Source organism: Poecilia reticulata, chromosome 20, assembly GCF_904066995.2.
Source record: "Poecilia reticulata chromosome 20, P_reticulata-male-v2, whole genome shotgun sequence".
NCBI lineage: Eukaryota > Metazoa > Chordata > Actinopteri > Cyprinodontiformes > Poeciliidae > Poecilia > Poecilia reticulata.
Window position 1 is genome coordinate 26,964,814 of NC_088849.1, and position 23,455 is coordinate 26,988,268.

A 23,455-nucleotide genomic window follows, 5' to 3' on the forward strand; every position below is an offset into this window, starting at 1 on the left:
AGAAGTTATCCTTTTCTGTTCAAGGTCGAAGAGAAACTTTCTTCAAGATCTGGTCTAAATGGACAAACTATGTGAAATCAGTCATTCCTGTGGACTAAAATCATCTATTATACGCAAATAATGTTGTGATGGGTATTGTACCTCAGTTCAGGATTATGGTAAATTTTATTCTCTTTACTGTGTTTTTCTTCTAACGAAAAGAAAATGAGACCTGACCCCTCTCTCACTCACTGATGTTCTTTGTTATTATACAAAAATCCTGGATTGGCTTGTGATTTTTTTTCTTTCTTTTTTCCCACCATTGTGGTGGACACTGGATTGTACAAAATAATTGTAACTTGCCTTTCCAAATAAAAATTCAATAAGGAAAAACATCCAATAAATGACATGAATACTCATAATTTATTTATTCCTCTTATAGTTCTTGTATTTCTAAAAAGAAAAACAATCAGTAAATTTCACAATGTCACTGCAGATGTCAGCCTCAGAGCTACGCTCTGATATTCTGTGTTTTTCTGTTTCCTCCCTGCAGCCACGTTGACCTGACAGCAGCTCTCAGACACCAGGACTGATCTCTGGTCACGACTTTACAGCAGAAATAAATTAAGACATGGTTTCTTACTGTAATCGTTGAATCCTGCAGTCAGGATTCTGTAGAACATCACAAATCTCCTTAAGTCCAGAATCTTCCAGGTTGTTGTTGTTGCTGCTCAGCTCCAGTCCAGTCAGATGTGAGGGTCAGAGTTCAGAGCTGAGGCCGGATCATCACAGCTGATCTTTGACAACCTGCAGTGTTTAAATCTGAATAAAGAATAAAAGATGTGAGCTGAAGCAACAGGACGCAGGTTAACCAGTTAACAGAACCAGTGAAAGCAGCACAGGGCCACAGTGGGCCGCCAGCGCCACCTACAGGCTGCAAGAAACCCCCAGGATTTTACCTGTGAGCCAGGTGTGGTACAGTTTACAGAAACCGGAAATATCGATGTCATGCAATACAAGTCTCCACCAGTTGGTGGCAGTAATGTGCCAGTCAGATGTTTAATAAGCTCGTTTAGCCACAATAAACCAGCAACAGATGGAAAAGAATTTAATACTTTCATCTGCAGCTCTGAGGAGAAACTCGTCTCCCTGGTCTCAACCTGGGAACCAGATTCACATTCAACAAAGATCCAACCTGAAACGGTGAGAGCTGCTGGAGGCTCAGAGCCGTAAACCCATCACACCCAGACTGGACCCGACCAGTCCGAGGCCCGAGAGTCTCACCAGGAGGAGAACCAAATGGACCACAGAAGATCATCTGTTGTCACAGGTATGGAGGAGAGCTGCTGGCTGTTTCAGCTTAATTAGCACATTATGAGCCTATATTTTCTTATTTTCAATCATTCTTTAGAATGTCTTGTTTCAAAATGATTTATTTTAATGTATTTATTTTTGAGCATATAATTTAATTAATTTCCACATTTTCTCCAGGTTTGTGAATCTTCAGCCATTGTAGAAAGGAGAACATTTCTGCCACAAACCTCAGACGTTTTCTACAACAACTAAATGAACTTCAAGTTGTCATGATTTGGTTTTTCTGTGAGGTTAGTTTTTCCGTATTGTCCCGTCTCCCCCCGGCGTGTTCCCAGGTGTGTCCCTGATTCCCCTCTGTGTATTTAATGTCTCTGTGTTTGTCGGGTCCTGGTCGTACGGCGCGTTCTTCGTGTTTGGCTGCTTGTTTTCGCCCGTTTACCCTCCAGTTGCTACCAGATGTGAACCTGGCCTACCGTTCTCTCTGTGCTGCCTGGTTTTGGACTTTCTGCTGCCTTGTCACCATTAAAATCATCATTTCCTTCATTTCAACCTGGGCCTCAGCATCTGCCTCACCACCTCATACTGCAAATCATGACACAAAGACTTTACTGAAAGAAATCTGAAATCTCAGAAATGTTCTAGAAAATATGTAAATTTCTGAGTTTCAAAGTCAAAAAATGTTCAGAAATTTAGTTAATATTCAACTAGCTGAACTGCAAATCCAGATCCATCACACTTAAAGATGAACGTATCTGACTTAATCTCATAGTGAAAAATAAATAAATAAATCAGACTGTGGACCAAATAACTTATGAAATTAAACGACTTCAATGATGAGCATTTCACCTGCTGGCGTCTGAACGCACAGCTGGTCGCATCCAGAGGAGAAATCTAGATGATCAGTCGGATCCGTCTGGTCCAACCCGAGGCTGAGTGAAACCCAGCATATTTCTAATGATGAATTACTGCTGTAGTCCACCGTACGAGTCAGCAGTCAAACTTCTCCTGTCTTTATCTGTTGTTCATTCAGTCTTGAGGGAAGGATCAGTTAACCTCAGCAGGTTTTAAACACTGAATGCAGTCAGGCTGTGTGAGTTTACAAGGATTTTGTCCCGTGTGGTTTTGGTTCCCTGGAACCGACTGATGTTCAGCTGCAACATCTGCAGGGACCGAAGGAAGGCGATGTCTTCCAGCTGCATGTCCAACTACAGTCACATGTCTTCAGACATTTAGGGACATTTCAAACAAATACATGCGTCATCAGCCAACATAGGAAGGTCAAATAAAAAATACTAATTTGATAGGAAACTGCAATCAAAGCACCCCTAATAATTTATCATTTAATGTAATAAATTAATGATGTTTTAGTAATTTTATAATACATATAATTAATTAATAGAAGATTTATACATATACATTTCATGGCATATTAATTTCATTTTGCCTCTTACAGCCCTCCATAGACTCCAGGAGCTGGCATTAAAGATTAAAATATAAAATAAATAATATCTATCTTCCTCTTGATCAAGGTTCCCCCAGACATCCTGCTAACCCTGGTGGTTAGACGCTCTGCAGTCGTTCATCCAGCAGCTCGGCGTGTTAAAAATGTTTACAGCTGAAATGTGAAAATATCACCTGATAATTATGTGTAACTGGAAGATTAATACCTGAACACACCAACTATAAAGTCTTAAAAATGAAAACATTTTTAAAAAAGCAATGCTAAGCCTGGTGGGGGCACAAATAAAGCCTGGCGGCCCTCCAGGCTTATATTACACTGGGGGAACCTGATTAGTAACAGTTGCTTTATGTCTGAAGAAAAAGAATCAGGGATTTCAGGATGAGGCTGCAGGCGGCAGCTTCATCTCTTTTTGTTTTCCTGTTTCCTCCTGCAGCCACTTTAACAAGAGAGAAGCTCAGGACTGACCTCTGGTCACGACTTTACATCAGAAACATCAAACATAAAACATGGTTTCTTACTCTAATCGTTGTATTCTGCATTCAGGATCCTGTAGTAAACCACAGAGCTCCTTCACTCCAGAACCTTCCAGGTTGTTCCAGCTCAAGTTCAGTTCAGTCAGATGTTGGTTGGACTTCAGAGCTGAGGCCAGAGAAGAACAGCTGATCTCTGACAACCTGCAGTCCCTCAATCTGAATAAAGAATAAAAGATGTGAGCTGAAGCAACAGGATGCAGTTAAAACTGAAATATGAACAATAATAAAAATGAAGAAAATTAATTTGACTGAATGTAAAAGAAACATGATGAACTGATGTTTAATATCTGACCCAGTAAAACTGGTTTATAGAGTCCAAACCAGCAGAACCAGAACATGTTATTTCTGGCACCAGTCAATCTGTGTTGATCATTGAGAAACATAAAAATAACATTTTGATGTCATTTTTTAACTGAAACTCTTTTTACAGTGTAATATTTTGAGCAACATCCGCCTCATTTCATCCCAACTTTTTGATCAAAGTCTAAATCAAGATCTGCCAGAGTTGAGAATAACTGTGAGAGTTATACAATATATTTCTGGTTCATTAATAAATCATCCTGTAAACATGAGCAGCAGCCCAACGTCTGTTCAGTCTGATAAAACCACCAGGCAGGGGGCGCTGTGGAGGCACAGGGGCAAAGCAGAACCCACGTAATGAGGCCTCAGGCCTCGTGGTGGTGGTCACAGGTTTGATTCCCGGCCTGGTGACATTCACCGCATGTCTTCCCTCTGTCCTCTCATTACCCTCTTTCCTGTCGAACTACCTTCAAATAAAATCCACTAGAGCTAAAAACCCACCAGGCAGAGAGACGTCATGAGTATGGAGGTACTCCTCATCAAATCAGGTTTAGTTTGATTATTGATTCCCTGATAAATGGTGAAAACCCAGATATTAAAGGTGAAGGTGGATCATCATCATCATCCTCAGTGTGAAGCCACAGAGCTGACCATCGTCTGCTCTTCCAGCGGCTCCAAAGATTAGCTCTGAACATTAGCAGCTTTTAGCTCCTGCTAATTATTCACAGAACTCACTTTCTGCTGGATTGAGACAATAAACAGTTAACTATCCAGTAACGTTGGGAATAACATTAGATATACTGTAACATTTGCTGCTACCTCAATGTAGCATGCTAATAATCGCGCTAAGCTAGCTTAGCACACTGCCTCATCATGAAGCCTTTATCTTCGGTTTTCCTGATGATCCCAAAGACGTCTGGGAAACTTTGTGGACCGATGAGCTGAACTCTGGAAGGTTTGTGTCCCGTTATATCTGCAGTAAAGCAACACCAGGTTTCAGAGACACATCCTCCTTCCTACATGGTGGTGGCAGTGTGGTGCTCTGGGCTGTTTTGCTGTGATCAGTGGATCCATGAATTCTGCTGAAGGAGAACATCCGGCCGTTTGCTGGTGACCTCAAGCTGGAACCTGATTGGGTTCTGGAGCAGGACGATGATCCGAAACACAGCAGCAAGTCCTCCTCTGATTGGCTGAAGAACAGGAAGTCTCTGGAGTGGCCTAGTCAAAGTCTGGCCTATAGAGACGCTGTGACCCTGAAAAAGGTTGTTCATGCTGGAAAACCCTCCAATAAAACATTTCTGCCAAGATGAGTCCAGATTCCTCCACAGCTGGAAAAGTTTCACTGAAAGTTGCTGCAGATGCTGAACTGCAGTTTTTCTGCTCAGAGTTTCCAAACCAGGAATCAGAACCAGATTCATAATGAACTATCTGGATCAGGATGAATCGGGATCAGGATGAATCGGGTTCTATTGGGTTCTATTGGGTTCAGGTCCTTCATGTCCCAAAGGCCGACTAACGTTACAGCAAGTATGTTTATAATAATAATAATAGTGAAAGTTAAAAGTGAGGGATGATCCAGTAACTATAAATCCATAAACGACAGGAAGAAGTACCAGCAGTGACATCATCATCATCATCATCATCATCATCATCTTCAGCCAACAGGTCCTACTAACATCAGTAACTCATATGGAACCAACAGAAAGCAGCAGATCTGATGAGTCTTCTTGTCCTGCAGGGACAAAGAGCTGCTTGTTGCTTTTCATAAAGACAAATCTGAGCCAGAAACTGGACCTCAGAGTGTAAAGCTGACGGTCAGAACGGAGCGAGTTCCTCACAGGAAACATTAAAATCCTTCATCTGAATCCGTCCCAAACCAGACTGGAACATCTCCACCATTCATTCACATCATTTCATTTATTTACCTCCATTTTGTTCATCAGTCAAAACATTTTAAACTCAGAAAAACTGAAAAATAAACTTCAATATTCTGAAAGTCTGAAACATGAAAATAATTCATTTAAATGGAAAAAATGTTTGAGAAATAATATCCTGTCATTCTGTCAACAGGTTGTTTTAAGGCAAATAAATGATCAAAATAAGTATTAATATATCAGTGAATCATTTTGACAGAAAACAAACCTTAACTTCTCCACTTTAGTGACTGAACTCTGCAGGATCTCACACAGATGCTTCAGTCCAGAGTCTCCAGTGTTTTCCTCCATGATGATCTGATTTATTTCCAGTTGAGTCAGATGTTGGTTGGACTTCAGAGCTGAGGCCAGAGAAGAACAGCTGATCTCTGACAACCTGCAGTCCATCAATCTGAATAAAGAATAAAAGTTGTGAGCTGAAGCAACAGGATGCAGTTAAAACTGAAATATGAACAAATTAATGATAAAAATGTAGAAAATTAATTTGACTGAATGTAAAAGAAACATGATGAACTGATGTTTAATATCTGACCCAGTAAAACTGGTTTATAGAGTCCAAACCAGCAGAACCAGAACATGTTATTATGACGTGTTGTTAGAATATTTCAGTCGGGCCTTCAGTGGTTCTGGTCGGGAATTAAAATGGACTTTAGGAACCAAAGTGACATCAGAGAATGAGGAAAGTTGGATGGGAATCCCTTCAATGTGCAGCTGGAGATCAGAGATCAGATTCTGATTCAATGAAACAATCAATATTAGTATTGATCGATGTTAGCAGGACTCTGGACCAACTAGTTGAACATCACTCAGTATATTGAGTCAGTTTTCCACAAATGGAGACTTTAAGTCTTGAAAGGAAAATATGCAGATTTGTCTGCACAAAAAGTTTCATTCCATGTTGAATGTGGTTGTAATGGGACCAAACTGGGACCAACTGGGACCAAACTGGGACCAACTGGGACAAACTGGAACAAACTGGGACAAACTGGAACAAACTGGGACCAACTGGGACAAACTGGGACCAACTGGGACCAAACTGGGACAAACTGGACCAAACTGGGACAAACTGGGACCAACTGGGACCAACTAAACTTTTAATCAGGTTTAGTTTGATTATTGGTTCTCTGATAAATGGTGAAAACCCAGATATTAAAGGTGAAGGTGGATCATCATCATCATCCTCAGTGTGAAGCCACAGAGCTGACCATCGTCTGCTCTTCCAGCGGCTCCAAAGATTAGCTCTGAACATTAGCAGCTTTTAGCTCCTGCTAATTATTCACAGAACTCACTTTCTGCTGGATTGAGACAATAAACAGTTAACTATCCAGTAACATTGGGAATAACATTAGATATACTGTAACATTTGCTGCTACCTCAATGTAGCATGCTAATAATCGTGCTAAGCTAGCTTAGCACACTGCCTCATCATGAAGCCTTTATCTTCGGTTTTCCTGATGATCCCAAAGACGTCTGGGAAACTTTGTGGACCGATGAGCTGAACTCTGGAAGGTTTGTGTCCCGTTATATCTGCAGTAAAGCAACACCAGGTTTCAGAGACACATCCTCCTTCCTACATGGTGGTGGCAGTGTGGTGCTCTGGGCTGTTTTGCTGTGATCAGTGGATCCATGAATTCTGCTGAAGGAGAACATCCGGCCGTCTGCTGGTGACCTCAAGCTGGAACCTGATTGGGTTCTGGAGCAGGACGATGATCCGAAACACAGCAGCAAGTCCTCCTCTGATTGGCTGAAGAACAGGAAGTCTCTGGAGTGGCCTAGTCAAAGTCTGACCTATTGAGACGCTGTGACCCTGAAAAAGGTTGTTCATGCTGGAAAACCCTCCAATAAAACATTTCTGCCAAGATGAGTCCAGATTCCTCCACAGCTGGAAAAGTTTCACTGAAAGTTGCTGCAGATGCTGAACTGCAGTTTTTCTGCTCAGAGTTTCCAAACCAGGAATCAGAACCAGATTCATAATGAACTATCTGGATCAGGATGAATCGGGTTCAGGATGAATCTGGATCAGGATGAATCGGGTTCCATCTGGTTCTAATGGGTTCAGGATGAATCGGGTTCAGGATGAATCGGGATCAGGATGAATCGGGATCAGGATGAATCTGGATCAGGATGAATCGGGTTCAGGATGAATCTGGATCAGGATGAATCGGGATCAGGATGAATCGGGTTCAGGATGAATCTGGTTCTATCAGGTTCTATTGGGTTCAGGTCCTTCATGTCCCAAAGGCCGACTAACGTTACAGAAAGTATGTTTATAATAATAATAATAGTGAAAGTTAAAAGTGAGGGATGATCCAGTAACTATAAATCCATAAACGACAGGAAGAAGTACCAGCAGTGACATAATATCCTGTCATTTTGGGCTGCACAGTGGCGCAGTTGGTAGAGCTGTTGCCTTGAACAAGAAGGTTCTGGGTTTGATTCCTGGTCTTTCTGCATGGAGTCTCCATGTTCTCCCTGTGCATGGTGGGTTTTCTCCAGGTACTCCGGTTTCCTCCCACAGTCCAGAAACATGACTGTCAGGTTAATTGGTCTCTCCAAATTGCCCCTAGGTGTGAGTGTGTCTATGCATGGTTGTGTGTCTCTGTGTTGCCCTGCGACAGACTGGTGACCTGTCCAGGTGACCCCGCCTCTCGCCCGGTACGCCAGCTGGAGAGGAACCAGCACCTCCTGACCCACTGAGGGACAAGGGTGCAAGAAAATGGATGGATGGGATCCAGTCATTTTGTCAACAGGTTGTTTTAAGGCAAATAAATGATCAAAATAATTATTAATATATCAGTATCAGTATTAATATATCATTTTGACAGAAAACAAACCTTAACTTCTCCACTTTAGTGACTGAACTCTGCAGGATCTCACACAGATGCTTCAGTCCAGAGTCTCCAGTGTTTTCCTCCATGATGATCTGATTTATTTCCAGTTGAGTCAGATGTTGGTTGGACTTCAGAGCTGAGGCCAGAGAAGAACAGCTGATCTCTGACAAACTGCAGTCCTTCAATCTGAATAAAGAATAAAAGATGTGAGCTGAAGCAACAGGATGCAGGTTAAAACTGAAATATGAACAAATTAATAATAAAAATGTAGAAAATTAATTTGACTGAATGTAAAAGAAACATGATGAACTGATGTTTAATATCTGACCCAGTAAAACTGGTTTATAGAGATAAAAACACCAGAATGTATTATTATAATGTGTTATAATATTTCAGTCTGGTTTTTAAGACCTTCTACAATGGCTCTAAAAACTGAATAAAAATATTAAACTGAAGTTTTAAAAACGTATATAGATATAGATATAAATATATATAATATAAAAGCAGGTTAAAGCTTGTAGTAGTAAAACCGATATGTGTCTAAATTCTCATTCACATCGATATGTCTGTTTAATTTCCTTTAATCAGCTCATGCAAGTGTCTGACACAAAGTGGGGAAACCAGATGCACCCAAAGGTCAGATGTTAGTTGGGACTGTGTCTCTATGCTGGGCTGTTTTTCTTTTACCGACGGCTGCTGAGTTTTTCCTGAACTCATATTGAGGCTCTGCGTCTCTTAGGACTTTAAATGATGTTTGCCTTCAAATAAAGACTTTTAGGACAAACACTGATTTTTCTCTCACTTATTGAAACAGTTTCAACGCCGAGGCACAGGGTGGAGGTACAATGTGGAGGCACAGGGCGGAGGCACAGGGCGGAGGCACAGGGCGGAGGTACAATGTGGAGGCACAGGGTGGAGGCACAGGGTGGAGGCACAGGGTGGAGGCACAGGGCGGAGGCACAGGGCGGAGGCACAGGGCGGAGGCACAGGGCGGAGGCACAGGGCGGAGGCACAATGTGGAGGCACAGGGCGGAGGCACAGTGTGGAGGCACAGGGCGGAGGTACAATGTGGAGGCACAGGGTTTAGGCACAGGGTGGAGGCACAGGACGGAGGCACAGGGTTTAGATACAGGACGGAGGCACAATGTGGAGGTACAGGACGGAGGCACAGGGCGGAGGTACAGGGTGGAGGTACAGGACGGAGGCACAGGGCGGAGGTACAGGGCGGAGGTACAGGGTGGAGGCACAGGGCAGAGGTACAGGGTGGAGGTACAGGACGGAGGCACAGGGTGGAGGTACAGGGTGGAGGCACAGGGTGGAGGTACAGGACGGAGGCACAGGGCGGAGGCACAGGGCGGAGGCACAGGGTGGAGGTACAGGACGGAGGCACAGGGTGGAGGTACAGGACGGAGGTACAGGGCGGAGGCACAGGACGGAGGCACAGGGCGGAGGCACAGGGCGGAGGCACAGGGTGGAGGCACAGGGCGGAGGCACAGGATGGAGGTACAGGGCGGAGGCACAGGGTGGAGGCACAGGACGGAGGTACAGGGTGGAGGTACAGGACGGAGGCACAGGGCGGAGGCACAGGGCGGAGGCACAGGATGGAGGCACAGGGCGGAGGCACAGGGCGGAGGTACAGGGTGGAGGTACAGGGCGGAGGTACAATGTGGAGGCACAGGGCGGAGGCACAATGTGGAGGCACAGGGTTTAGATACAGGACGGAGGCACAGAGGCCTCAATCCTTGATGTGTCACAGGGTCGACCTTTGCCCCTCGTCTTCTCCCGTTTCATAACCACCTTTTATTTCAATCTACTGTGAAATAAAAGCCATTGGAGACAAAAAATCCTGTTTGCCTGACCAAACAGTAACAACGGTCACACCTGTGATGTCAGCGTCGTTTCATTTGTTGCAGATCTTTCCTTATTATTTTGTTTAGATCATGCCGTTTAATAGTTTTGTGTTGTTGGAGTTTCTGGATTGCTATATAGCACCACAGATCATCCAGGCTGATAAATGAGGAATATTTTCACTCTGTATGTAAAGATGTGAATCAGAAATGAGAAATAAAACAGTCTGACCAGCTGAATCTGCTCCAAACCAAACTGGAACATCTCCATCATGAATTTACATTATTTGACTTTGCTTTTGTTCATCAGTTCAAAACATTGTGAACTGATGACTCAATATTCTGAATATTCTGAAACAATAAAATAACTTGCAGGTTAAAATATTTTGGAAAGTATACTCTAGGGTGGCCACGTGACCTGGTCTCTGACTGTTTCATTCTTTTCACGCCAAGTTCTGGACTATGAAAGCATGACCTCGCGAAGAACAATTTCATTTCGTATACTTTAGAGTCTCTTGAACTATATTACCGTATCTAAAAACTCATTCTCTCTTTACTAGAGAGAATGGATGAGAGAATATAAGCAAGGCGATGCATGCTAATATTGGACTTTTATTCGCTTATTCATGCACCAATATTATTTCACTTTGTTACCAATATTTTTATGTTTTTGTTTACATTTTATTTTCCAATTTTCTGTGGAGAGAGGACTGTAGGTGGTGTTCAATATTCATCCTGGGCCACTGATGCGGTGTTTGGGTGTCCTGTTTGTTTGTCTGATCACACTGTTTAGATACAGTATTGTGAAGTTAGACTTAGGTTTTATGGTGACTTATTGTGGGATGTTTCTTTCCTGCCATTTGGGGGCAGGATGTGGGAGGGTATGTGCTGCTTCTCAAGGGGTTTTGTTTTGTCTTTTCTTTAGTCGCTCCACAATAATCTTGGTTTTCTCCCCTTCATGTCTGTTTTTGGTCTCAGTATTTCATTCATCTCCCTCTAACACCATTAATAGTACATTAAGCCAGTATGCCTCGGCCACTTAATCTCATTTCCTGGAATGTCCAGGGTTTAGGCCATGTGATCAAGAGGAAGAAAGTTTTGACTTTTTTAAAGAAGCTGTACTGAACTTCTCCAGGAGACTAGGCTATCCGATGTGGAACATCTGAAACTAAAAAGAGACTGGGTGGGCAATGTTTATTTTTTTTCTCATTCGCAGAACAAAAGGGCACAGCCATCCTTATCAATAAGAAACTCCCCTTTACTCTTGTATGTGAGGAAAGAGATTTGGAAGGTAGATTTATTCTGATTAAAGGTGCAATTGCTGGCCAACCTATAACCATACTCAATGTCTATGCCCCTAATAATGATTCACCTAACTTCATTTCACAAGTCATTTTATTGTTTAGTCAGTGGTCTTGGCCTGCTGGCTGGCAATTTTAATTGCATAATGGATGCTGGTTAGGACAAATCCTCCTCGGCACATGTATCCAACCCCAAAGCCTCCTGTGCTCTTAAAGGATTATGTTCAGATATTGGGTTGGTCGATGTGTGGCGTCAGCTAAACCCCAAAGTAAAAGACTTCTCTTTTTATTCACATCTTCATAACTCATATTCTAGACTTGATTATTTTTTTATCCCAAAAACTTATCTATATTCTGTTCTGCCTTGCTCTATGGGTTCAACTGCCCTTTCAGATTATGCCCCTATTTATTTTATTTATTTACGATTTGGATCTACATTTAATACTGTGAGGACTCCCATCTGGAGATTTAATACCTTGTTCTTGAATAGCAACTCTTTTTGTACCTTTGTTAGGAATAATCTTTTACAGTACTGGTCTAATAATGAATCTTCTCAAGTTTCTTCTGCCATGATTTGGGATGCGGCCAAGGCCACCTTACGTGGGCAGCTCATTTCCTATAGCTCTTTTCAGAAAAGAGTTTTGGAGGAAAACAGGAAAAAACTAGAGAATGAGGTGTCTAGGTTGGAGCATATACATAAACACTTTCCTACGTCAGGGAATCTCAAGGCATTAGTTGCTGCTAGGACCAAGTTAAATATGGACTGTACTTGCCATGCCCAGAAGCTGTTACTCTACACTAAGCAGAAATATTATGAGTTTGGTAACAAGTCAAGCCGCCTGCTTGCCCGTCAATTAAAGAACCAAATCAATGATCGCTGTATCAATATGATAAGAACATGCAACGGGGATGATGCCTGTGATCAGTCTGCTATTAATAACCCTTTCAAAGACTTTTATAAATCCCTTTACACAGCTGGTAAAATTGAATCAGATATTGGTTCTTATTTAGACGGTTTTCTTTTGCCCTCAATTTCAGAAGAGGCTCGCTCTGCCCTTGATGCTGCTTTTACACCTGAGGAGGTCTGGGTGGCAATCCAGTCGATGCCGAATGGAAAGTGCCCTGGTCCAGATGGATTGCCACTGGAATTTTTTTAAGAAGTTCTGGCCTGAGATCCATCCCATCTTTTTACCTGCTATAAACGATATCTTAGCAGGTGGTGTTCCTCCGTCCTGGAATTTTGCCTCCATCAGTTTATTGTTGAAGAAAGATAAAAATCCCTTAGATTGGACATCATATAGACCTATCAGTCTCCTTAATGTTGACTACAAAATTGTCGCGAAGGTGTTGGCACGGAGACTAGAAAAAATTCTTCCGAAGATGATAAATCCCGACCAGACAGGTTTTGTGAAATCTAGATATGGAACAGCCAATGTGCGTCGTGCACTGAATGTCATTCATTATCTTAATCATCATAAAGACCCTGCTCTGATCATTTCTCTCGATGCAGAAACGGCCTTCGATCGGGTAGAATGGCACTTTTTATTATTAGTTCTACAGAAATTTGGAATGGGCTATAATTTTATTAACATGATTAAAGCTTTCTATACCAATCCAGTAGCCATGGTAAATACTAACGGTTTGCTGTTTGATGGTTTTTCTGTTCAGAGGGGTTGTAGACAGGGGTGCCCCTTGTCATCTTTGTTGTTTACGCTGTTCATCGAACCTTTAGCTGAGACTATTAGATCTAACCCAGACATATCTGGAATTAAGATAGGTGAAGATCACCATGTGATCTCTCGTTTTGCAGATGACGTCCTTTTATACCTGAAAAACCCAAATAAATCAATCCCGGCTGTACTTAGTTCCATAGATAAATTTAGTGCTCTTTCGGGTTATAAGATTAATTTAGGCAAGTCTGTCGCTTCTCCTCTCAATATCCCTCGAGATATGGTGCTACAGCCTATTCTTCATACGTCTAAAAAAGGTTTCAAGTACTTGGGCATCTTTATCACCCCTGATCTGAAAGACTTATTCTCATCAAACAACTCCCCCCAGAACATTAAAAATTAGATCAGAACATTAAAAATGATCTGTCAAAATGGTCCACTTTACCTATATCACTTCTCGGCTGGGTTAATACAATAAAAATGAATATTCTCCCTCGCTTAAATCACCCGTTTCAAAATCTTCCTTGCCACTTGTCCCCCACATTCTTTAAATCTCTTAATTCTTATATTTCCTGTTTTATTTGGAACAATACGCATCAATGAATTAAATCAATGAATAACCCGGGCAGGTTGAATATTGTGGCGGATGCTTTGAGCAGAGGACCATTTGTCAAGTCACTGGCTGAACGTGTGCTGGCAGAACCCTATGCTGAGCTATTGAAGCAGGCCTGTGATGTGAAGGATGAGTCTTACTAAACCCAAGCAGTTGGGAGGTTTGTCTCTACCCAACATGCAGCTCTATTACTGATCTGCTCAGCTTAAAATTATGTCTGACTGGTTTTCTAGTAGAGACAACTGCTTATGGCTGGGCCTTGAATCTTTATCTTGCTGTCCTAGAAGGTTAAACTCTCTCCCTTTTATCAATAACTTAGATCAATTGGATTCATTGAAGGAAAACATGGTAGTTTACAGTACTTTGTTAGCTTGGCTAGACGTAAGGAAACACTTGAACATTCCTCCTTTTATCTCAATTCGATCCCCCCTGACTTTAAACCCGGACGTACCAACTTCTATTAGAAGTATTGGCCTGACATGACATGGACTGGAGGAGGAGACTAACACCTTGTTTCTTGTTCATGTGGGGTATTTTTTATTTTTTGTGTGTGTGTGTATGTGTAAGGCAGCATGGGTTTCTCTTTTGTTCTATGTGCTGTAACTAATGTAAAACTAATAAAAATAATTTAAAAAAGAAAAAAAGAAATTACTCTAAAAGCAGCCTGCTGTCTAATTGTTAAAGAAAATATATTAGAACAATATTATGTTAATTAAACCAAGTATTACAGTATTGCACGACTTTATTGGATAAACAGCAAAAACAAACCTCAGAATCTCCAGGTTACAGTCTGAACTCTTCAGGCCTTCACACAGACGCTCCATTGCAGAGGTTTCCAGTTTGCCTTTGATTTCCAGTTCAGACAGATGTTGGTTGGACTTCAGAGCTGAAGCCACAACTTCACATTCAGCCCCTGTGAGTTTACAGCCACCAAGTCTGTGATTATAGAAGAAATACAGTCAGTTCTAGTAAAAACCAGATTATTTAAATAAACACAATTAAAATATAATAACAGTGATGTCCTCCGATAGAGATTCTCTGTGGTTCATGACTAAACTCCTGGTTCTGGTTCTGGTCCACACTGCAGACCTGCTGTGTCTCTGGTTCTGTTCAAAGATTCATTTAATCACAATGATGGAGACAAAAGCTGAGCAACAGGTTCAAATGATTCAGGCTCCATGTTGATAGAACAACACTGAAGGTTCTGGATCTGGCCCAGCTTCATGTACTCAGAACAACTGATGGTTTTAGTGGCGGCCATCTTGGCTGCCTGTTAGCAAACCTCCCTGTTTCTTCATGCTGAGCTCTGGCTGCTGCAGCAACAATCTGGATCAGAAGCTTGTTGCAATCATTTTTACTCAGGAACTGATCAGATCCAATTCCTCAGCATTCCATCCTGGGTGGGATCTTTAACTGAAAGATTTCTCTTTTTCTTTTCTTTCTTGTTTTTGTTCATCAGTTCAAAACATTAGTTTTGCAGTCTTTTGCTTTCGTCTGCATCTTCTGCCCTTTTCTTACATTTCTGAAATTATTCTGCAGTTGATTTCAAATACCTATACAATCATCACCAAAAACATTCAGTTGACAGCACTCACACTGCATGTTCACAGGAAATGCATATTTCTGTAGTTAGTTTAGAAGCTATTTTTCAATATTGATTGTTGGAGTCAATCAATATTGACTCCAATATTGAGTCAATATTGGACTGCCTTGGAGGAAAGCTGAAAAATTAATCTGACTACACGGCTAACACCTATATGATACAGCATGGCCAGCTCTGAGCCGAGACGTCCTCTCATCAACACCTGCTGCACCAAAGAAAATACATCAAGCTGCTGGAACTGATATAATTCCTCCTTCCTTCACCCCATTACCGAGAACTAATCAGCCATAACACATTGAAACCCACTAAACTCCACTGAAGAGGTGATTAAAGTTTCTAATGTGTTACTGGCTGATTGGATCTCTCATACAAAACAGATTTTCTAGAGTTCAAAGTTTTCTATTCATTTCAATGGAGCATGAAAACTGTTAAAAAGTGAGATTTTTTAAATGATCAATATCTAAAAAACCAAAAGCTGCAGCAGAGCTGTCCTGAATTAGCTAAGCAGATGTTTGAATGTCTGAAATGGTCTAAAGGATGAAGGAAAAGGTCAAAGGCCAAAAACAAGAAGCTTGCAAATCAAGAAGCTTGAAGAATGAATAATAAACAGGAGAACAATAGTGCTGAGTCAGCATTCACACAGTAAAGGTATCTGGACTCACCGAGCCTTTCTGCAGTTCCTCACAGCTGGAATCAGTCTCCGTCGTCCCTCCTCTGTTGTGTTGTATTTCTCCAGGTCCAACTCATCCAGAACCTCCTTTGACATCTGCAGCATGAAGGCCAGAGCTGAACATTGGATCATAGAGAGATTCTTCTTTGATCTGTTCTCTGATTTCAGAAACTGCTGGATCTCCTGATCAACTGAGAGGTCCTTCATTTCTGTCAGACAGTGGAAGTTGTTGATGCTTCTTTGAGGGGACACCTGTAATCTTCTTATCTTCAGATTATTGATTATTTTCTTGATGGTTTCTGGACTGACCTCTGTCTGACTCAGCAGGCCTCCTAACAGTCTCTGGTTGGACTCCAGAGTGAGACCATGAAGGAAACGAACAAACAGGTCCAGGTGGCCATTTTTACTTCTCAGAGATTTCTCCATGACTTTTTTCATAAAGTCCTCCAGAGATGTTTCACTGTATATTTTTCCCAGGAACTTCTTCACCACCTCTGTTTTCCTGCTGGTGAAACAGTGAAACATGTAAACTGCAGCCAGAAACTCCTGGATGCTAAGGTGAACAAAGCAGTAAACTGGTTTCTGGAAGATCAGATTCTCTCTTTTGAAGATCTCTGTACAAACTCCTGAGTACACTGAGGCCTCTGTGACATCCAGACCACACTGCTCCAGGTCTTCTTGGTAAAACATGATGTTTCCTTTCTCCAGATGTTCAAACGCCAGCCTCCCCAGCTTCAGAAGAACTTCCCTGTCAGCCTCCATCAGTTCCTGTGGACTTGTCTCATGTCCTCCATGGTACTTGTTCTTCTTCCTCTTTGTCTGGACCAGCAGGAAGTGTGAGTACATGTCAGTCATGGTCTTGGGCAGCTCTCCACTCTGCTCTGAGGTCAACATGTTCTCCAGAACCGTAGCAGTGATCCAGCAGAAGACTGGGATTCCACACATGATGTGGAGGCTCCTGGAGGTCTGGATGTGGGAGATGATTCTGCTGGACAGCTCTTCATCACTGAACCTCCTCCTGAAGTACTTCTCCTTCTGGGCATCGGTGAAGCCTCGTACTTCTGTTGCCCTGGAAACACATGAAGCAGGGATCTGATAGGCCGCTGCAGGTCTGGTAGTTATCCAGATGAGAGCCGAGGGAAGCAGGTTCCCCCTGATGAGGTTTGTCAGCAGAACGTTGACTGATGATTTCTGTGTGACATCAGAAACCAGCTGCCTGCTGCTGAAGTCCAGTGAAAGTCTGCTTTCATCCAGGCCATCAAAGATGAAGAGCAGTTTGCAAACAGCCAGCTGCTCTGCTGGGAGCTTCTGGAGTGTTGGATGGAAAACATGGAGCAGTGAGAGAAGACTGTGCTGCTCATCTCTGATTAGGTTCAGCTCCCTGAACGACAGCAGGACCACCACACTGACATCCTGGTTCTCCAAGCCCTCGGCCCAGTCCAGAGTGAACTTCTGCACTGAGAAGGTTTTTCCAACACCAGCGACGCCGTTGGTCAGAACCACTCTGATGACTCCATGTTGGTCAGGGGAGGCTTTAAAGATGTCGTGGCACCTGATTGGAGAGTCATGGAGGTTCTGGATCTCCAGCTGCTTCACCTCATGCTGGGTATTAACCTCTTCACTCCATCCCTCTGTGATGTAGAGATCAGTGTAGATCCTGTTGAGGAGGGTTCTACTTCCTGTTTCATCACTTCCTTCAGTCACACATTCACATCTCCTCCTCAGACTGATCTTATGTTCATGTAGGGCCTGCTGCAGAACAACATCTGCTGAAACAAAGTAGAAAAAAAAGTTTTAAAAAACTCCTGAAACAGAATTTGATCCATTATCAGAACCAGAACATTGTTCTATTATCAAACACCATATTTCTGCCTCTGTTTTGTGGACAGTGTCTGTTCGCTGTCAGTATCTGATTCACAAAGCAGATCAGATGAGTAAAAGCTGATAGAAACATGGCCAATAAATGCTGCAGTTTTAAGCAACATGAACTCTTCTGTATCATGTCACCATGACCTCATTTTACTGTTTGTATCCGACCTTCTCTCATAAACAGCAGCTACGGAAGAGGCAGAGAGTGTGAAACATGATTTCTCCAGGCATTTTAAATGAAAGAAGCCTTGAGGAAAAACCTTTAACCTGCCAAAAACAACTGCTTGTTAATCTGATAATGTTCACATTTAAAATGATTTTTCGCCATCAGATCTCTGGATCCGATGTTTTTGAAGAAACATTATTGTTTGAAAATGGCATGGGATTGATTTGGTCCTTTAGAGGTAAACAACAAATTGTTAGAATTATTACATAATTTACATGGAAATATATAAACTTTAATCTGTGCTATATTATCAGAGTAAATAAAGGTTTCTGTCTCAGACTTTCCTTCCCGCTTTCTGTAAAAGCAGCAGGTTGCTTTTTCCACCTTCTTGTCTCCATGCACTACCGGAGCCAAATACAGTATGTGATATGTTCCCTCTTTGGTCACTAGGTGGCACTGTAGGCTCAAGAATGTGAGTCAGGGGGCAACAGGTAGCAGGCAGGTATTGAACTCAGAGGAGCAACAAGTATTTGAGTGCTGTGTGATCACCATTTCCTTTTGGAGTTACTGATTCTGTGTTATTCATCTAGTCAGTTCAATAAAGTGGTGAATTTCTATAAAGATCCCTGGGACTGACTTTTACTCACCATAATAGGAACAACATTAGCCGCCCAGCATGTCACCAGTGCAGTACTAGGCTGCCTAGTCCATGCATCAAAATGACTATCAGATGTAAGGAAATGTTCAGGTTTAATGCAATTAGCACAAAGAGCTGAGAACAGAGTCACTTTAAAGCAAAACCATTTACAGCAGCTGGAAATACACAGATTTAGTTGACAGGAAGATTTATAAAACCTTAAATGTCCAAATCCCAACTAAAGACGTTGAATTGGTCCAACAGACGGCAGAAGAAGCTCTGATTGGACGTGTTCAGTCTCACCTGGAGAGCAGCTGCTCTGATTGGCTGTCAGCAGTCCAGCTCCTGTTCTGGGTCTTTTCCCACACTGGGGGCAGGAGGAGGGTCCAGATGGAGCAGACTGGTCCCAGTAGGACCCGATGCACTGTCTGCAGAACCAGTGTCCACAGCTGGTAGAGACCGGATCCACCAGAACCTCCTGACACAAAGCACAGCAGGACGGCTGCTCCTCCTCACCAACGCTGCTCCTCTTCCTCCCTCTGTGAAGACATTTCTTCATCAATAAAATAGTTCGCTAACAACAGGCTGGAGCCGTCCTGGTACCAGAAGTTGAGTCAGAACAGAAACTCAGAACATTGATGATCTCTGGTTTGAAGTGTTTCATTATATCTGGTGTTATGATGGATCTTTCTCTGGTTGTATTTGTCTGTCTGAAATCTTTATTCTGTCTGACAGGTCAGCTGCAGTCATCAAGCTGCCTGCTTCGTGAATGAGCCTTATGGACAGAAAGCATCTTTATTCTGTAAATGTAAACTTATAAACATGATTCTACTATTTAGAATAAACTCCCACTTTCCCGCTCAGAGACTCTGACTGTCTTTAAATCCCGGCTGAACGATCTGCTGCTCAAACAAGCATTTGAACTTAGAACTTAATTTTATTTTAGTTTTTAATTTGAAATTTTTTCTTTGAAATGTATTTTTATTCTTTGTGCTCCACATTCTGGACTTAGACCTGACTGAACTTTGTGAAATAGCCATTAGTATCTGAATGATGTTTGTAAAACAACACGTAATCTCCATATAAACCTGTACATAAGGTTTCGTAAGACAACATGAAAAGACACCAACAAATAACTGACTAACACTAGTCCATCTAGGCATCCTAAGCAGCATCTTCATTCCATCAATGTAAGTCACTTTGAGTTTCTGTAAACCGCTTTGTTTATGCTGTCTCCATAAGGGAGCAGTATACAAAGGAGTGCAGTATGCTTTAAAGAGAGCCACTTTCACCGAGACAGAACACATCCTGAACATGAGTACCAGCATATCGGCTTGTGCATACATTAAATAACATTGACCGTTAATGTCCAAGGATCTTATGTATAAAAAAGAGCAGTTTTCACACCAACACGGACAAATTTAGAAAAGTGTGGCGCACAAAAAAATCCAGATGTACTGTATAAAGCCGTGTGCGCACGTGTCTGCACACCTTTCCTTTATAAACCCAATTTGCGGGAAATAAAGCAGCTGCTGGTCCGTCTGTCGCCTCCATAAATACAAATTAATGTAAATTAGTATAAATACCAAGAAGTCTGACACCACATGAATCCGTAACCATGGTAACGTCCTTGTTTGTAGCAGTATAAGTATTTATTGCAATAATAATCACATACTTTATTTAAAAGGTGCTTTGAGGGCACATAAGATTACCTCACAAAAATAAAAAATGATATATTTTAAAGAAAAAACATCCAAATTAAAAAAAATAAAACAAAGAGATCCAAGTGTCTGTTAGAGCAGCAGATCGTTCAGCCAGGATTTAAAGACAGTCAGAGAGTCTCTGAGTGGGAATGTGGTCGTTTATTCTAAATAGTAGAATCATGTTTATAAGTTTACATTTACAGAATAAAGATGTTTTATGTCCATAAGGCTCATTCACAAAGCGGCTTGACTGAAGGATGACTGCAGCTGGACCGGTACCGCTCGACTCCTTCTTTAAGTTCTGCTCAGAGCTCCAGGATGATCCGTCTGGATTAATCTAAATGCTAATAAATCATCATTAACATTTCCCATCAACTATGGGTGGATGTCAAGTTCTGACTGGCACTGTACTATATGTCAGAGTGTCCCCTTTTAAATGGGATAACCTATTTATTTAAGATAACCTATGAAGATATTCATCTTCATTCCTGTGACATTCATAAGGTGTGTATATATTGAGAATGATGACCTTCTGATCACCATCACTAAGCTCAAATCCAATGGCCCAGTCAATGATTAATCTGACCACCTTAACCAGCTGATCATACTTTTTATGCCTTAAAATAGCAACACCACCAGGTATTCTACCATAAAATATTCTATACTTAAATCGGTGGTAGCTTAGCCCACACCATAGAAATCGTTATGCAGGAAATTAAGTCCTTCCAAGTCTTGCTTCAGTAGAAAAGTCTCTTGAACACACATCACAGTTTGCCAAGAGAGTATTTACAGTTAAACGGTGCACGTTATCCAATTCATTGGTCCCAATAGGTAATCCTCGCGCATTGTAAGAGACAATATTAATATTCATTTAATAAGATTGACTCGCAAGTTCAACAGCTCTCTGGCTGAGCGTCAGACACAGCAGGCACCAAATGCTGCTGAGGCTCACTAGTACACCCATTCTTGGGTTCCCTGGACCTACGAGTCAACAGAAACACCAGCGGCCACAGCAGTGGGTCATTCATGTCCATCATGTCTTCAAATTCAGCAGAGACATGAAATGATCTGAACCTTTTCTGAGTTTAATCTATTTTGCGACACGTCACCGGCTTTCCCAGTTAATCAGGCAGATAAAGTATTATTGAGTAATTGTTTATAGTTGTAGTTTAGTTACAGTCCATCTTTACCGAGTCCAGTTCCTGTTTTATTTAGACAGTCTGGTTCCTTTAATGCAGTTGGTTCTGGTTTCCATCTGGTTCTTCTTGTTTTGTCTGTTTCTGGGTTAGTTTTTCACCAATTATGCAGAATGTTGGCTTTACACAATCTTCTACGATTAGATCAAGATGTTGAAACTAGAGGTGTGCCAATCAGGTTTTTTTCTGCCGATTCCGATCGCACATGAGGGCCGTTTACCGATACCGATCACCGATACTGATCACATAATTATTATTTTTATCATAAACACTACCGATTACATTATGTGGATAAACCAACCATGAAATCACCTTAATTTAGACAAACACTTGCTTTTAATAACTTTTTCCAAGAAGAAAACTAAACAAAACAGGCATTGTGCAAATTGTCCTGCTATCAGTAAAACTATCTTTAACAGACTGATAACATATGAAGGCTCTGAAGAGGTTAAATAATGCAAAGAGCCAAAATAAAACCTCTCAACATTGCCAAAAAAATTCAACTATAAAACTTAACATTCAAAGGCAAATACAGGATCCATTACAATAAACAATCCAGAGTTACTGAATGAAAACTTCCTGTTAGCATGGCGGCTAGCTGATTACTGCTAGTTCTCGATGCGCGTTTGGCAGAGTGAAGGAAAGAGGAGACCAGCTGCACAGGCAGGCTGCGACATGAGATACAGGTGATCGGTATCGGCAACAAGAAACAATGATCGCCGATCACCGATCATGCACTTTTTCACAAAAATCAGCCGATTATGATCGGTGGCCGATCGATCGGCTCACCTCTAATAGAAACATTTTATAAAAGTTAACTACTACAGCTTCAAAGGTCAAAGTTGAGGTAATTCTTGTCCTCAAAAACATCTTTAGTTTGAACTTCATTCTCCAGGATCCAGTGAATGAAAACTTGGCCTTCTTATGATTACAGAACATTTATTCATCTTGGGAATTATAACATCGCAGACTAACAGACTTGACTGGTACGAAAACTAAAAAACTCTCATAACTGCCAAGATAAAATTATGAACAAATTGACCGTCTAATTACAGCAGTAGTTAGAACCCCTGCTGTGAGGCCAACAGTGACTCCAGGTAACTATTCATGGTGCCACTCACTGTGACTTTAAGATATTACAAAAACACCTCTAATAACAGCAAAGGTCTTACCTTTGGTCTGGGATTTACAGTTATATTTTACCATCAGACTCTGAATTGTTTTATGCACCAGCAGTTTATAGTGTCTCACATCATTGTAACAGACAACTTGCCTTTGGTCTGGCAATCCATGATGATTACTGAAGCCTACAGGAAGATCTCTGGATCGGTCACTCCTCATAGAAACGCCGCTGGGTGATGGAGAGAATGCTCTGTTCTCCTCTGGATTCATCCTCAGGTTCCTCTGAGTCTCCTGCTGTGAAGCCCATCTGAGAGGGAACCAGAGACACTCAGTCACCATGGATTCACTTCCAGTTTACCCAGTTAGCTGCTCTACAAACTGGCCAGTAAAGCAGGAAGATGATCATCTCAGGTTGAACTGAACATGTTGTGTTGGTTCCTCATTGTCAGATCTAAAGTTAACCTGTGAATGGATGCTGCAGGCGTTCATTACTGACTTCCAGAGAGCCAGGTGACGACTGATGCTACCTGGAACAGGGTAGGATGGGTCTGTGGCCTATACAAAACATGTTCATTATAGTTTGACAAATGCACTGGGTTTCACTGGTGTTGCTACAGCTAACGGGCTAGGCTTCAATGGAGTTGCTAGCTTACAGCCTGGGCTTCATTGAAGTTGCTAGCTTAAAGGTTGGGCTTCACTTACTTT

At 41.8% G+C, this 23,455-nt stretch overlaps 1 protein-coding gene across 1 annotated transcript in view; it reads right to left on the minus strand.

Moving 5' to 3' along the window:
- The window catches only part of LOC103460167 (uncharacterized), a 91,741-nt gene that overhangs the window by 40,189 nt on the left and 28,097 nt on the right, over positions 1 to 23,455 (minus strand). Inside the window, 9 exon segments of the mRNA XM_081601164.1 lie at positions 623 to 740; positions 743 to 801; positions 3,274 to 3,444; positions 5,731 to 5,913; positions 8,357 to 8,539; positions 14,553 to 14,720; positions 16,050 to 17,826; positions 19,033 to 19,268; positions 22,902 to 23,057. Of these exon segments, the coding sequence (XP_081457290.1) occupies positions 623 to 740; positions 743 to 801; positions 3,274 to 3,444; positions 5,731 to 5,913; positions 8,357 to 8,539; positions 14,553 to 14,720; positions 16,050 to 17,826; positions 19,033 to 19,268; positions 22,902 to 23,057 (3,051 nt within the window).